Source organism: Equus przewalskii, chromosome 28, assembly GCF_037783145.1.
Source record: "Equus przewalskii isolate Varuska chromosome 28, EquPr2, whole genome shotgun sequence".
Taxonomy (NCBI): domain Eukaryota; kingdom Metazoa; phylum Chordata; class Mammalia; order Perissodactyla; family Equidae; genus Equus; species Equus przewalskii.
The window spans coordinates 22,889,917-22,906,342 of record NC_091858.1 but is presented as its reverse complement, the minus strand read 5'-3'; the positions used below and the strand labels follow the sequence as shown (position 1 = coordinate 22,906,342).

The 16,426-nt window shown below is 37.1% G+C and overlaps 1 protein-coding gene across 3 annotated transcripts in view; it reads left to right on the top strand.

Annotated features, from left to right (window-relative positions):
• The first annotated feature begins 3,404 nt into the window (after positions 1–3,404).
• The window catches only part of F11 (coagulation factor XI), a 28,254-nt gene continuing 15,232 nt past the window's right edge, over positions 3,405–16,426 (top strand). For 2 of the 3 annotated variants that reach the window (XM_070598091.1, XM_008510130.2), the window contains exons 1-7: positions 3,405–4,199; positions 5,044–5,099; positions 11,626–11,788; positions 13,242–13,348; positions 13,992–14,151; positions 15,405–15,514; positions 16,222–16,381. In XM_070598091.1, coding sequence (XP_070454192.1) covers positions 5,045–5,099; positions 11,626–11,788; positions 13,242–13,348; positions 13,992–14,151; positions 15,405–15,514; positions 16,222–16,381 — 755 coding nt within the window. In that variant the 5' untranslated portion in view covers positions 3,405–4,199; position 5,044. The remainder of the gene's footprint in view (positions 4,200–5,043; positions 5,100–11,625; positions 11,789–13,241; positions 13,349–13,991; positions 14,152–15,404; positions 15,515–16,221; positions 16,382–16,426) is intronic. The other variant, XM_070598092.1, reaches the window with a different exon arrangement.

Sequence of the window (16,426 nt, the reverse complement as noted above, 5' to 3'; positions counted from 1 at the left end):
TGTGTGGGTGTTGTTTTATATTTAAAAGGAAAAAAGTGTTTTGCAGTGAAAATCTTTTATCTCCAGCTTTTAGTGTTGATAATTTGAAAGGGTGTTTGAACAGGACTTTGGAGTGTTTGCAGGGTAACCCTCGGGCTTTCGTTGATCGGGAAATGACCTGGTTTGGGCAAAACCGAGAAGAGAGTTTTGAAATGTGGAATTCCCCTGGGGTATGGAATGGTCATTTTAAAGTCGCCAACTGGAGCTAGTGGTACTGGAATGGTCTCTTTATTACTCTCCATGTCTTCGGGTAGAGGAATGAACTGAGGGGCCCTTCACACAGGGAGAGCCTCGTAGGACTGAGGACCATGTAAGAGGCTAATAAGGAAAGAGCTGGAATGACTTCACCGTCACGAGGAAGAGGCAGGGGTCTCCCGTAGCGGCATCCAAGACAGGCTGGTGGCAGTACCAAGCTTGGAAGCTGGCACTGCTCTTCCCTGTGACCACAGCTCATGTTCCTGTGGCATGCACAGCACGTCTACACATCTGATTCGAGTTAGCCAAGGGCTCCAACATCTGTCTCATTTATTGCCAAGGTGTGGGAAACCCCTAATATCAATTAAACGTTTTACTTTAATTATTATTTATCTCTTTGCTCACTAAACTGTGAGCCACTTTGAAGGAGACTTTCTCTCTCTCTCTCTCTTTATTTTTTGGTGAGGAAGATTGGCCCTAAGCTAACATCTGTTGCCAATATTCTTCCTCCCCTCGCCCCCCTGCCCCCTACATAGTTGTGCATCCCAGTTGAAAGTCATCCTAGTTCTTCTATGTGGGATGCTGCCACAGCATGGCTTGATGAGCAGTATGTAGGTCTGCGCCCAGGATCTGAACAGGTGAACCCCAGGCCGCCAAAGCAGAACGCACAAACTTAACAACTTGGCCACGGGGCCAGCCCACAAAGGAGACTCTCTTTTATTCATATGGCTTATAAATGGGCATTCAGTAAATGCCTGATACTGACTACATCTTTATTCTTAAGTGGAGGCAATGGAGGCTCAAAGAGGTAAAAGATTAGCTTGAGGTCACTGGCAAGGATAGAGCCGGGACTAAATTTAGCACTCATAGCCCAGATTATAGCCTATATCATGTTGCCTCATATTATGAGAAGGAGAAAAGATGACATCTAAGGCACTGGTTCTCAACTGGAGACAATTTTACCCTTGATCCCCATCCAGGGGACATTTGCAACATCTAGAGACATTTTGGGTTGTTGTACCTTGGTGAAGGAGTGCTGCCGGCCATCTAGTGGGGAGACAGCAGGGATGTTAAACATCCTACAGTGCACAGGACAGCCCCCACAACAAAAAATTATCTGGCCTAAATAATGCCAGGGTCGAAAGACTCTCATCTAAAGCCAGCATTAACACCTTACTGTGAAAAGGGAGATATTTCAGGAACAGCAAGAAAGGGGTTGTAGGACGTGGGAGGCTGTGCACGTTTTCAAAGCAAGCCTTGATGAGAGAGAAGTTTCCAAGAGACAGTGGACTGTGGCTGTGACTGAGAAAGGGGTCTCCACCACCAGTACGCCTATGTGGTTTTCCCTGTCCCAGAAAGATTTTGGGTCACCAATGCTCCTAATTACTGGCTTGCACTTGGGTCTCTGTAGACTAAATTCTGGATTCTTCCTGAGATTTTTGGCTAGTAATTTTCCATTTTTATTAGGTTTCAAAAGCATTTTATTTCACTGGGGAAAAAAAAAAACTTTACCTTTAAGACAGAAGTAGTTGACATCAGAATTCTAAACTGTGATGGCATTAGTTGAAAAGCGTTTTTAGAATGCCATCAGTTTGAAAGGAAGGTCTGTTTAATCTCAAAGAGTTTCTATGCCGTTAAGACTCTTATTCTACTTGTATTTGAATAGACAACAATGTTTTGGAATCCTCATATTATTTCAAAGGCTTTAGAGATTTCATTAGCTAGCTAAACCAAACTTGGGAAAATATTATTTGGTTTCCCAAGAAAGTATTTCTCTCGTTGGAGTCTTTCTGTTTCTGTCAATAGGGTTAGAGAGTTGTCATTATAGTCTTCTTATTGGGGCTTTAGGATAGAGATGGGGTTTCATGGAGAAACAATACAGGGATGTAAAGACCTTATATAATTTCACATATCAGTTTTCCATGAAACCCTGTCTTGGCATAAATTTGCCCTTCTACCTTTGAGCTTCATAAAAAGGAGTTCATCATAAATATGTGCTTTGTGTGTACTGGAATGTGCTTGATTTTAATGGGAAAACTCAAGAAAGCAACTAAAGACTCTTTATGCCAAATAGGTTATGATACTGGCAATAGATTAAATAAAAATATTTGAATAGCTGCCTTCCAGATAGAATGTCACAATAGTTCCTTAGCACTTTGCATAAAGACCTTTTCTAAGTTCAAAGCCCCCTTGCTTTTCTGTTCTGTGGAACAAAAAGCTGGCTTCTCTCTTCTCAAAAATTCTTCAATTAGTTTATAGCGGGCTAAGCCTCAAATTTACTTTTATGCACTGCCTCCTTCAGTAAGGTCTCTCTTTTTCCCCATATTTCCCTTTCTGTGTGAGATTTGAAAGGGCTGTCCAGCGTTCCTAATCTTCCATCATCTTTCTCCATAGGCATCTGGCCACCAGAGACTGAGTATTCCACACCTTCAGAAACTATTCAGATAACGGCAACATTATTAGGATAGACATTAAGATTATCACCACTGTCTCCAAATAGTGAAATCCTCAAGTAAACTGGGGACATTTTCTAGGTTTGGATGATGACACTCATGTTAGCACATTCTCCCTCCACCAAGTACAATCTTTCCCTTGGGAGCTCTAGCTTCAGCAACATCTCGTGGCGGGACAAATGCAATTTTATTCCTCCTTTTGTCTTCAGAATATTTTTTAAACTTATGATTCCATTTTTAAACAAAGATCTTATTTTTTCTTTTCTATGGAAAATTAGGGTCCTTCTCTGAACCATAAAATTATCTTTCTCTAAAATGTATTTAAATTAGACACATTAAAACATACCGCGTGTTCTTTTAGTTTTTCTTTCTTTTAGGTTTCCAGGGGACCACGAAGAAATCCTTAGGGCTAGTTAGTGTCTAACGGTATCAGTGAGGAACCTGATGCCCAGAGAGATAAAGCAAGTTGGCCAAGGACTCACAGGTAGCCGTTTATAGTGTAGGAGGCTAGTTTCTGCTCAAGTTACAGGACTAGTAAACCAATGAATAGATCTGGTAACGGAGGACACCCATCATCATGCGTTCCCTAGAACTTTTAGCCCTTCAAGGTCAACGGGGAGGCTCATAACAGCAATCTAATTAGGTGAGATCCAGAAAAATATTTCACAAGCTTTCCTCTGTATGAACTGCAACACTAGGGGGCGCCCTCCAGGACAAAGGAAATTAACGTCTTGCTTTATGATTGCTTGTCATCCATCCCACAGCTGGACGTGTCACTTCCTAACTCATTTGTGTCTCAGTTTCACCGAAATCTAAAGAAAGCTATGAAAGACCTATAATTTTTCGAAAATTTAATTTAGACTTTCAGTGTTCAAGTGGGATAAAAAGGAGCTTGGCTCCTTAGAACTAGCTACATCGGCATGAACCTCTGAAGAGGTACAAAGGGAAGCTGTGAATCTAGCACAGCAGAGCGCCTACGGTCCGCCCTTTACTTTCCACTCACCACCCCAGCCCCAAATGGCCAAAGTTCCATCCTCCCGTCATCCCGCGCGTCAGTAAGTAAGTTCATCAGACGTCCCTTGTTTTCTTTTTAGACTGTGAGACTGAAGTTAGGCTGGAATTAATGGTTAACAGCTGATGTTTGAGAGTGTGGTTAAGAGCAGCTCTGACTCACAGCACACTAAATGTGACTTTGCCCAAGCGCTAAGGTGCACAGGCAGATTCAAGTTCTCTAGTCACTTGTTTGAATATATAGTAAAATAAGAGGAAAAAATTTAATGTATTGACAAAGCAATCTACTCTACCAGGGTATATTTTTGACATGCAAAGGTTTTAAGGACTTTCACAGACATGCTGTACAAAGAGACAAGGTTACACAACATTGGGAACCAGTAAAAGTAAATATTAAAGTTAAGGGAACATTACCTGCACAAGCTCGCTTAGAGGATGAAGACCATTTTGGAAGAAGAAAAACACTCTTACTAAGAATTTCAGCAAACAAGGTGTTTTCAGGTATGATTTCAAAAATTATTATTTAAGATTTCTCTCAGGCAATTATTCCTCGAAGTGCCTTTTTCCATCATGGAGGTGGGGGCGGGGGGGGGGGGGTTTAAAAAGTTTTACAAAGAGAATGATTAGTTTTTAAAATTTGTCTGAGTGAACATTTTAGCAGTTTTTAGTTAATATCCGTAGCCAATTTGAGAGGAGATGCAGAATGAAAGAAGAGTAATAGTCTGTGCTCAATAACAAGGATTTTACAAATTAAAAAGATATTCAAGAGCAATATTAAAAAATCAGAAGTCTTGGTTTGTCTCATTGATAGTTGGTTTTTCATAGAGCAGTTTAATACTTCATGGAGATAAGTATATTTACAGGTAACCAGGACAACCAAGTAATATATTTTCAGAAGAATTTTAAAAGGTGAAAACTTCACGAGTAGAAAATCATTTAGTGCTCTTTGATAGATATACAGAGACTTCAAAAATGGAAAGAAAGGAAATAAATTGCAAGAGAAGACAAAAATGGAAAAATACTGGGAGTGGGAGGGGTCAGATGAGAAATACCTGATTAATAGTAAGCTGGAGCCAGAGGAGAGAAAGGGGAGGAAGAAAACTCTCTCCTGTCAGTCCTGGGTTCTTCAGAACTATGAAGGTGTTGGACACCACACACACAGTCGCGCTGAGGAATGTTCTAGGATTTGGGGAAGATAAAATCCAGCATTAGGATAGGAGCTCTGTGAACACTATTGAATTAACTACTTCTCTCCCTCCTTATTTCTTGTAAACCCTGCTGTCAGTAAACTAATTATAAATTCACATTTTATGTTCTAAACACATGCACATTTTTCTTTTTGTAGGATGATTTTATTATATCAAATGGTACATTTCATTTTATTTGCCTCAGTTTCTGGTGGTAAGTAGAGCTTTATCTTCAGTATGGACTGGAAATAGCTTGGTTCTCTCACTTGTACTTTAGAAAAAAAGAGAGCATAAGCCCAGAGAGAGAAATCACGTTACAGTCCCCCATGTGGGAGAACGATTCCCACGCCATCCACTCCAGGGAGGGAAATAAAATGGTTTTATTTTTTGCTTAAGGCTCCAGGTGTTTTCAGAGCAGAAAAGGAAATTGAGGTGAAGGCATTATTCTTAATAATGGGAATCTATGTCTATATGTATATCCCTATTTGTTTGTATCTATATCTTCATCACATATTTAAATGATATTTAAAAGCAGAAGTCTTGACTCCCTTCACAGAGTCCCTTTTCTGTAAAGCAGTCAGTTTAATGCAACACACACAGACACACACAGACACTAGCAACTTTGGACTGAAAAATGTTACGTGAATATTCACACATAGTTTATGCATTTCAATAATTTAATTTTAATTCTTCATTCTACATCACATCCACCACATTTGTTTATAACTTACTTAACCGATATTCAGAAGAACACATCAGTACAAGTAATTTTAGCCCCTATGCTTGTTTTTTATTTAAAATGAGAGCTTAAGCATTCCTTTAAAAAGTAACTTAGATGTATTACACTTAATTTCTGCTACTGTTGCTAGTGTTTTATACACAGTAAAATTTTTCTGGCAAATGTGAAGAATGACAAATCTAGGTAAAGAGATTTAAAATAAAATAAATTCCAGTTAATGTGTTAAACTATACAGTTCATAATTTCTTTTTTCTTTGTAACAAGGCTGTTATCCAGCTCATTGCATTCCTCCATTGTCATCATTTTGAAATAGTATTGTTATTTTCTTGATAAAAAAGATCAGTGATAACTCAGCAGACTTTTCTCTCTTTTTTTTGGTGAAGAAGATTAGCCTTGAGCTATTATCTGTTGCCAATCTTCCTCTTTTTGCTCGAGGAAGATTGTAACTGAGCTAACATCTGTGCCAATCTTCCTCTATTTTGTATGTGGGACACTGCCACAGCATGGCTTGATGAGTGGTGTGTAGGTCTGCTTCCAGGATCTGAACCTCTGATCCTGGGCTGCTGAAGTGGAGTGCACAAACTTAATCACTATGCCACCAGGCCAGCCCCTCAATGGACATATTTTAAACACTGTACCCAGGACCGAATATATAATCTTTACATGTATATATGGAACATTTACAAAAATTGAGCACATTCAAGGCCCTAAGCAAGTCTCAACAAATTTTAAAAGATTGAAATTATACAAAGCATGTTATCCAGTCACGGTGGAATTAAGCTGAAAAATAACAGTAAGACCACTGGAAAATGCTCAAGTGTTTGAAAATTAAGTAACATCCTTTTAAATAAATATAAGTCAAAAAGAGATCACAATGAAAGCCAGAAAATATATTGAACTGAATGATAATGAAAATACAGCATATTGGGGTTGGCCTGGTGGCGCAGCAGTTAAGTTCGCATGTTCCACTTCTCGGTGGCCTGGGGTTCGCTGGTTCGGATCCTGGGTGTGGACATGGCACTGCTTGTCATACCGTGCTATGGTAGGCATCCCACATATAAAGTAGAGGAAGATGGGCACAGATGTTAGCCCAGAGCCAGGCTTCCTCAGCAAAAAGAGGGGGACTGGCAGTAGTTAGCTCAGGGCTAATCTTCCTCAAAAAAAAAAAAAAAGAAAAAAGAAAATACAACATATCAAAGCTTTTGTATGTAGCCGAATCAGTGCTGAGATAAAATATATAGACTTACAGGCATACATCAGGATACAGAAAAGGTAAAAATTAATGGTATAAGAATCCAGATCAAGAAGACAGAAAGAGAATAGCAAATTAAATGAAAAATAAACTAGAAGGAAGATAAAGAAAATTACAGAAGTTAATTTAATGTAAAACAAATATATACTAGACAAGTTCAACACAGTCACACTCTCCAACCCATTTTATAGGGTCAGTGTAAGCTTGATACCAAAACCTGACATTATGACATTATGACAAGCCACAGGCCTTTTTTCTTCATAAACATAGATGCAAACATCATAAATAAAATATTAGCAAACAATCCAGCAGTATGTTAGAAAAAATAAAAATAAAAAAGATGATTACATTGCCACAAAACTGGGTTTCCAGGAGTGAAAAGTTAGTTTAACATTCACAAATCAATAGATGCACCCAAAAGAAATGAAAGAAAAGACTCTAACAGGTATATTCATGAGAGCATTATTTGCAATAGCCAAAAGGTGGAAGCAACCCAAGTGCCCATCAACAGATGAACGGATAAACAAAATGTGAATATACGTAAAGTGAAGTATTAGCCTTAGAAAGGAAGGAAATGCTGACACATACTATGACATGGACTAACTTTGAAGATATCAAGCTAAGCGAAATAAACCAGTCACAAAAGAACAAATACTGTATGATTTCCCTTATATAAGTACGTAGAGTAGTCAATATCATAGATAGAAAGTAGGATGGTGGTTGCCACTGGTTGGGGGCAAGAGAGACCAGGAGTTATGTTTAATGGGTAGAGACTTAGTTGGGGAAGATGAAAAAGTTCTGGAGATGTATATGTACTACAATAAAAAATAAAATAATTTTAAAAATTAATAATGCAGAAAAAATTTTTGATAAAAATTTCATTCATGATAAAAACTCTTAGCAAACTGGAAATGGAAGGGAACTTTCCTCATCTGTTAAAGAATATCTTAAAATAAACAGACAAACAAAAATCCAAAGCAAAAATCTTGTTAAAGAATCTGTTAAAGAATATCTCAAAAATCTGTTAAAGAATATCTTAAAATAAACAGACAAACAAAAATCCAAAGCAAAAATCTTCAAGAGACCTAATACTCAATAGTGAAGTATTATTGGAAATTTTCTCTAGATATTGAGAATAAGACAAGAATTCCCACCATTGCTTGCATTAAACATGATATTGGAGGTCCTAGTCAGTGAGGTAAAGAAAGAAAAAGAAATAAAAAGTAAAAGACTAGAAGGAAATACCTGAATAACTTTTATGGTTCACAGATGATATGATTGTGTACCTAGAAAAATCCAAAATAACCAACATGTAAGTTATTTGAGCCAATAAATTACGTTAGCAAGAAGTCTGGAATACAAAGTCAAATACAAAAACAAGCATTTGTTAGTTTACAGAGAACAGATTAATCAGTTTTTACTGGTGCTAAGAAGCTGTATTTGGATTTTTTTTTTTAATTAGGGGTCTTTTTTCTTTTTTTTAAAGATTGGCATCTGAGCTAACATCTGCTGCCAATCTTCTCTTTTTTTACTTTCTTTCTTCTTCTTCTCCCCAAAGTCCCTAGTACATAGTTGTATATTCTAATTGTGGGTCCTTCTGGTTGTGCTATGTGGGATGCTGCCTCAGCGTGGCCTAATGAGTGGTGCTATGTCCGTGTCCAGGATCCGAACCGCCGAAACCCTGGACTGCTGGAGCGGAGTGCGCGAACTTAACCACCCAGCCATGGGGTGGCCCCATCAGTTGTACATTATTATTTGCCCATCACCATATAAATGTGTCCCTTTACCCCTTATGCCCATTCCTCAATCTCCTTCCCCTCTGTTCTCTTTGTCCATGTGTTTGTTTATTTTGCACATATAGTGCACATATATTTTGCACATATACAGTGTTTATCTTTCTCTGCGTGGCTTATTTCGCTTAACATAATACCCTGAAGGTCCATCCATGTTGTTGCAAATGGGGTCATTGTGTCTTTTTTATGGCTGAGTAGTATTCCATTGTGTATATATACCACATCTTTATCCAATCATCAGTCCATGGGCACTTGGGTTGCTTCCACGTCTTGGCTATTGTGAATAATGCTGCAATGAACATAGGGGTGCATAAGTCTCCTTGAATTGTTGATTTCAAGTTCTCTAGATAGATACTCAGTAGTGGGATAGCTGGGTTGTATGGTATTTCTACTTTTAATTTTTTGAGACATCTCCATGCTGTTTTCCATAGTAGCTGCACCAGTTTGCATTCCCACTAGCAGCGTATGAGGGTTCCCTTTTCTCCACACCCTCTCCAACATGTGTTATCTTTTGTCTTGGTGGTTATAGCCATTCTAATGAGCATAAGGTGATATCTCATTGTAGTTTTGATTTGCATTTCTTGATGATTAGTGATGCTGAACATCTTTTCATGTGCCTATTGGCTATCTGTATATCTTCTTTGGAAAAACATCTGTTCATATACTCTGCCCATTTTTTGTTGTTGTCGTTCAGTTGTGTAAGTTCTTTATATATTTTGGAGATTAACCCCTTGTCAGATACATGATTTGCAAATATTTTCTCCCAGTTGGTGTGTTCTCTTTTCATTTTGTTCCTGGTTTCCTTTGCCTTGCAGAAGCTCTTTGTCTGATAAAGTCCCACTTTTTTATTTTTTATTTTGTTTTCCTTGACCTAGTAGACATAGTATTTGAAAAGATCCTTCTAAGACTGATGTCAAAGAGTGTACTGCCTGTATTTTCATTTAGGAGTTTTATGGTTTCAGGTCTTACCTTCAAGTCTTTGATCCACTTTGAGTTAATTTTTGTGCATGGTGTAACATAATTTTCTAATTTCATTTTCTTGCATGTGGCTGTCCAGTTTTCCCAAAACCATTTATTGAAGAGACTTTCCCTTCTCCATTGTATATGTTCTTGGCTCCTTTGTTGAAGATTAACTGTCTGTAGCTGTGTGGCTTTATTTCTAGGCTTTCACTTCTGTTCCATTGATCTGTGTGTCTTTTTTTTTTTTGTACAAGTATCGTGCTGTTTTGATTACTATAGCTTTGTAGTATGTTTTGAAGTCAGAGATTGTGATGCCTCCAGCTTTGTTCTTTTTTCTCAGGATTGCTTTAGCTATTCAGGGTCTTTCGTTGCCTCGCAAAGGGAATATTTTGAGGTGAGAACAGACTCTCCATCAATGGGAGGCTGCCATGCGGTCTGTTGGAAGCAACACAGAACTTGGGGAGATGAGGCAGTTTTTTATGTTCTCAGTCATTCTTGGCGGTTAGCTGCCAATTTGGGAGAAAATCCCATGACATATGGAGGTGATAGTTGGGTAGCTTAGTAGGCATATATGGTGAATTTTTGAGGCTAGTCTTTGGCAAGATCCTTGACTCTCTCTTCTCCCATGAATCCCTTTGGCAGTTTAGTGAATACTCTGGACTCCAACTGATGAATATTTTTAAAGGCATAATGTAAAAATACGTGGAATTACCAAGGAAATCAATCATATTGAAATATAGTTAGTTAAAATGTGAAAAAAAAGTGATATAAAAATAGGTGCACTTCTTATTAACATACTATGCAACAAGATTTAGTGGTGGGCCTAAAGCTAAATAGTAATAATTGCCACCAAACCAGTAATGAGGGATAATGATATTTTGAGATATCTGCACCTGTAGAGTTTTCTTTTTAAATCTGTGATTTTTTAAAGACCACGTCACAGATACTATAAACGTGAATGTGGTTGGTTGCTTACATTAACAATAGAAGGTAATGCCATATTTCCGTTAGAGGTTAGTGAAAATAAAGGTAAAATTTTCCACCGTCCACTCCACGGACTACCTAAATCCTATAAGCCTCTACTGACAGTTTTGACTGCTTTGTACCTACATATGTTCCCACCCATTTATTGGTATGCTGGTGGTTACTACAATAAATATTTGAGTTGTATTTTATTCTGCCCAAAGTATTTTCATTTATGTTATGTATACATATTTATATATATATACAAGCATATGTATTTTTTGTTGTATATATGTATATTTAATATTAAGAGGATCAAAGGCTATATAGTAGTACTTCTCAATGAGAATATACCAAGATGAAAAACTACAGCCTTTTATTCAATGACTAAATAATAATGACCCAAATAATGGCCAAATCTGGAATATTAGATATCTCTTTTTAGAAACAGAAAAGATTTCATGCTTTTAGTTTTAACTTATATATGGTTTCAGGTGAAGGAGATTCAGTTATTTTTCTGAGATCCTAAAGTTTCTGTGACTAAACCGCCCATTTTAAATAATGAGGTGATGTACATTACCACATCCAGGGCCACTGAATGCTACTGGAAAATGATCACTGTGAAGCCTTTGTTTCATGTGAACATAGAGTCTGGACAAAGGAGCAAAGGCGAAAAGGAAAAGCAGGAAGTCTGTTCTGGACTTGGATGGGATCCCAAAGAGCCTCTTTTGCCAATAAAGATCTGAGGAATGATTCAATTCCCCACAAAGCAGTGTTTTTCCAAGAGCAGTGATTTCCAAGAGAATCACTCATAAGCAGTGCCATCGAGGTACATGCGCCATTTTGTGATTTTCTTTTCTCTTTGAGGCTGCTTATCCAATAAACTAATAGTGAAGTATGGATTGCTCTGATTTGCAAGTTCACGCGTATTTTCTGTTAAGCAGACCTACTTCTCTCGCTTTTGTGAGATTATTACCTAGTTAGACATGCCTGCTAAAATCCAAAATAATGCGTGCTGTGCATTACATCACAGAATGTGTGACTAAGCTGTTCAAAGATATCTACTTTCAAGGAGGAGACATTACTACTGTTTTCACGCCAAGCGCCAAGCACTGCCAAGTTGTCTGCACGCACCACCCAAGGTGTTTGCTCTTCACTTTTATAGCAGAATCATCACCTGAAGATCCTACCAAATGGTAAATATTCGCATTTCTACATAAAAGAAATAGATGCTGTGTGATGATTACCTACTAATCAATTTCCATCTCTGTTTTATAAAATGTAATGTTAACAATTGGAAAATATATTGTCCTTCAATTGAAATATTAAATATTACAGAAAAAAGATGGTATGTAGGCAGGTCAGGGAGAAACAGACATGCCTCTCAGTGAGGACTTCCTCTCTTGTGGTCTTGTTATTAATTGTACACTTATCTCTTATTTCTTGCTACTTTTATGCCTCTTAATCTTTGCTTTTTGGTTGATTGTTGATATTATTTACACTGGTGTTTTTCCCTCAACTATTTTATTAGACAAATTTAAATGTTTTTAAAGATAATTTGAAAGAATAATACAATGATCCCCTGTCAACCCCAAGAACTTTTGCCATTTGTACCTTGCGTATCTATATACAGTCACACGTCCCCTAATGACAGGGATACATTCTAAGAAATGTGTTGTGAGGCGATTTCGTTGTTGTTTGAACATCATAGTGTGTACTTACACAAACCTAACTGGTTTAGCCTACGAAACACGTAGGCCACATGATGCTAATCTTATGGGACCACCATCCTATATGTGGTCTGTCGTTGACCAAAACGTCGTTATGTGGCGCCTGACTGTATGTGTATGTGTTTAACCATTTGAAATAATTTGAAAACATCATAATGCTTCACCCCTACATATTTCAACATACGTTATCCTACACAAGAGACTTTCAAAATTTTTGAAGAATCCCTTTAGATCATCTCAATTGTCCCCAAATGTAATTTATAGCTACTAAGCAGAATCTTGTGAAGATTCACAAATTGCCTGTGGTGGTTTTGTCTCTATAGTCATATTTTTAAAAAAATTCAAGAACATTCCACCCACCACTTTTGTTTCCATAAAAAGCTTGAAAATTTAATAATAAAGCTTTACTATACAATTAAGCTATCAACATCTTTGTGTATTATTGCTGCATTTATAGATATTTACGTAGTACCTTGAACTTATAAAATTTACTACTCTAGAATCTACAACAGAGATTGGCAAACTTTTTCTTAACAAGGAAGAGAGTAAATATTTTAGGCTTTATGGGTCCAAAGGCAAAATCAAGGATGTTATATGAGTACTTATGTAACCATTTAAAAATATAGAAACAATTCTTAGCTCATGAGCTAACCAAAAACAGGCAGAGGGCTGCATGTGAGCAATAAGCCATAGTTTGCCCAGTCCTATTTCCCTTTAGGAGGGAGTATTATATGTGATCTTTTAAACATAGCGATGTTGGGATGAAAAATAAACTCACAGTCTTGCCAAGAAAATATTTGTTTTGGCGTAAGATATAGTAGTTCATTTCATTCTTTTTGATTTTCTGTGTTCTGACTTTTAAGACCTGTAATTTTAAAACATAAATTCCCACCCAGTAATGTTATTTTTTCAAAAACAGGTTTACTTGTATCCTGAAAGACAGTGTTACAGAAACACTGCCAATGGTGAATATGACAGGAGCAATTTCTGGATATTCTTTCAAGCAATGTTCGCACCAAATAAGTGGTAAGATGTCTTGCTAGAGTTAATAGATACTAGTTATTGTGATGTATACATATAGTTACATCAGATATAGTTTTATGGCTATAAAACAAAATCCTGCTATATGGAAATCGTCTCAATGAAGTTCTTTCAGTTTACAGTCAGAAGTAGCATTTTTCATGTAGTTCATTAAAATTTATCTCATAGAAGGACATATCTTACTACATCACTTCTCATCATTTATTTATTTCCTTTCTCTTTCTCAGCTTAAAGTTTTATATGAAAGTCCTTGAACATGATAACTCAAAGGAAGCATCTCTAAAAGTTGAGATGATGCTTGTCTTAATAGTGAAAGAGGCACTTGAGTAGGTTAATTAACGAATCGATCAATCGGGGGAGGTAAGGAGACAAGAGAGGCCAGGCCAGGAAATTGAAACAGGAATTTACAGGTCTACTATTGTTGCAGTATACGAAAGATATTGACATTCTCTTACTCCTTACACGTGAGAGTAGGAATTAAGCAGATTAAAATAAAAATAAAAGGCTTCCAAGGGAAAGCGTGTAAAAGAGTGGAAAAGTAAGTCAGGAGGGATGGTTGCTAAGGTAGGACTCTTGCAGTTGCTCATGGAGTCTGGAAGATAACCAAATTTTCCACTTTTATTTCCAGCTTGCAACAAAAATATTTATGTGGATGTAGACATGAAGGGCTTGAACTATAATAGCTCTATTGCCAAGAATGCTCAGGAATGCCAGGAGAGATGCACGAATGACATGCACTGTCACTTTTTTACATATGCAACGAGGTGGTTTCCAAGTGTAGAGCATCGGTAAGTGAGCTGTAGACTGAGCCCAAAGACGTTAGACTATCTGATGGAGAACAAAATGGAGGTTCATTAAAGTCTTTTTCAGCAACTTGATGCCAAAGTTTATTTTTAACCCCTACAAGACATTTCTGTAATAAATATTTACAGTTTTCTTGATGGAAATTGCATTTAAAGCCCAATTTGGATGCATATCATTTACGGTAAGGAGTTTGTCTTTTAGTGACAGTTATAAAAAAATATGTATATGCTTAACCCATCTCCTAGCTAATTTAAAAAGTGCCAAATTTTTAAATTGGCTATTTTGAGACACATGCAATTGGTCTGACTGTGCCGTTCCCAGCCTAAATGATGTTACAATCTGACTCTAGATCAAAAAGAAAAACCTGCTCAGATATCTCCCCAAAATTTTTCCTTACCTAAGACAAAATAACGGAAGTTTATGTGAAGTGTTTTAGTCTCTCCCATACCAGATTTTGAAATATTCCAGGGGTAAATCTATTGTATAAGAATTAAAAAATGATCTGATCTACAATGGTTAACATGTTCTCTTTAAAAAAATTTTTTTAGGGAAAAATATCATTAACTTTTATATTTAGAAATTGTTAGAGATATTCTAGATTTGTATGGTAAACTACAGTTATCTGGAATGAAAAAAGAGAAATAAGTTCAAACGACTAGTATTTGGATTTTCACTTTGGATTTTAATGTTCTGCTCTCCACAGTCACAGAAAGGAGATGAGTGGAAAGAAAATAAAGCATCAAATATTTATTTCAAAAACAACCATGATAAAACAAACTCTCAAATCAATAATTAAAATTTTATGCTTAGTTTTCAAGCTTTTTAGTCTTTAGCTCAGCTCAAACCACATCTTTTTAAATATTTTATGTCTAAGACTTAATGCGATGTGCACAAGAAGCCAGGAGATTGGGCGTTGTTATGCAATACAAAAAAGTTAGAATGCTAAAATTGAGAGGGGCTTGAGAAGTCATTAATTCCTGCACCCCTACTCCTCATGTCACCATCCCTCTTAAACTGTCATTTTACTGATGAAAAATAAACTTACAAAATTCACAGGACCATGAGGTCCTGGCAGAGTCAAATCCAGCTATCTAGCCTCTCAGATCAACTCTTGTCAGAGTAATTCCTTAGCTATCATGCCCAAGCAGTCTCTCAATGGGTATTTCTCATCAACTTATGCTTTTTCCTACTTGTCTTTGGAAGAATAATGTATTTTTCCATTTTTATTTTTATTCAGTAACATTTGTCTGCTGAAGTATACCCAAACAGGGACACCAACCAGAATAACGAAGCTCAGCGAAGTGGTGTCTGGCTTTTCACTGAAATCCTGTGCCCTTTCTAATCTAGGTAACTATTATTTTCTTAAGGAGGTAGTTTAACCATTAAATAATAGGTGCTGATGATATGTACGATGGGCCTACCTTAGCATACCAATTATGCTCACTGATGAAATGAACCCAACAGTCTTTTACTGTCTTTGCGTGAAAAATTCCATTGTGTCCTGCATAATTAGAGCTTGTATTTGAATTAAAAGTTTAAAATAATCACTTCTGTTTTTCTAAATTACAAAAAATTTTTTTTAAGATCTTGGAGTAAGCAAACTTTTTATTTTTTATTATTAGGACTTTATTTCTTGAGAGTAGTTTTAGGTTCATAGCAAGACTGAAGGGAAGGTACAGAGATTTCCCATATGCCCCCTGCCCCCACACATGCATAGCATCCCCCATTATCAACCTCCCCCACCGGAGTGGGACATTTGTTACAACTGATGAACTTACGTTGATACATCGTAATCACCCAAAGTCTGTAGTTTACGTTATGATTCACTCTTGGGTTGCACGCTCTATGGGTTTGGGCAAATGTGTAATGACATGTGTCCGTCATTGTAATACCATACAGAGTATTTTCATTGCCTTAAAAGTCCTGTTTGCCCTGCCTATTCATCCCTCCTTCACCCCCCAATAAACTTCTTTGTATGGAATTTACAAATACCATGACTGGGATCTTACTGTTTGTGAATTGATTTCCTAAACATTGTTTCTTCTGTTGTCCAGCTTGTATTAGGGACATTTTCCCTAGTACGGTGTTTGCAGACAGTAACATTGACAGTGTCGTGGCTCCAGATGTCTTTGTCTGTCGCCGCATTTGTACTCACCATCCCAACTGTTTGTTTTTTACCTTCTTTTCTCAAGAGTGGCCTAAAGAGTCCGAAAGGTAAGGAGTTAAGATTAAGAGTAATGTGTTATCTTTTAAAACTGA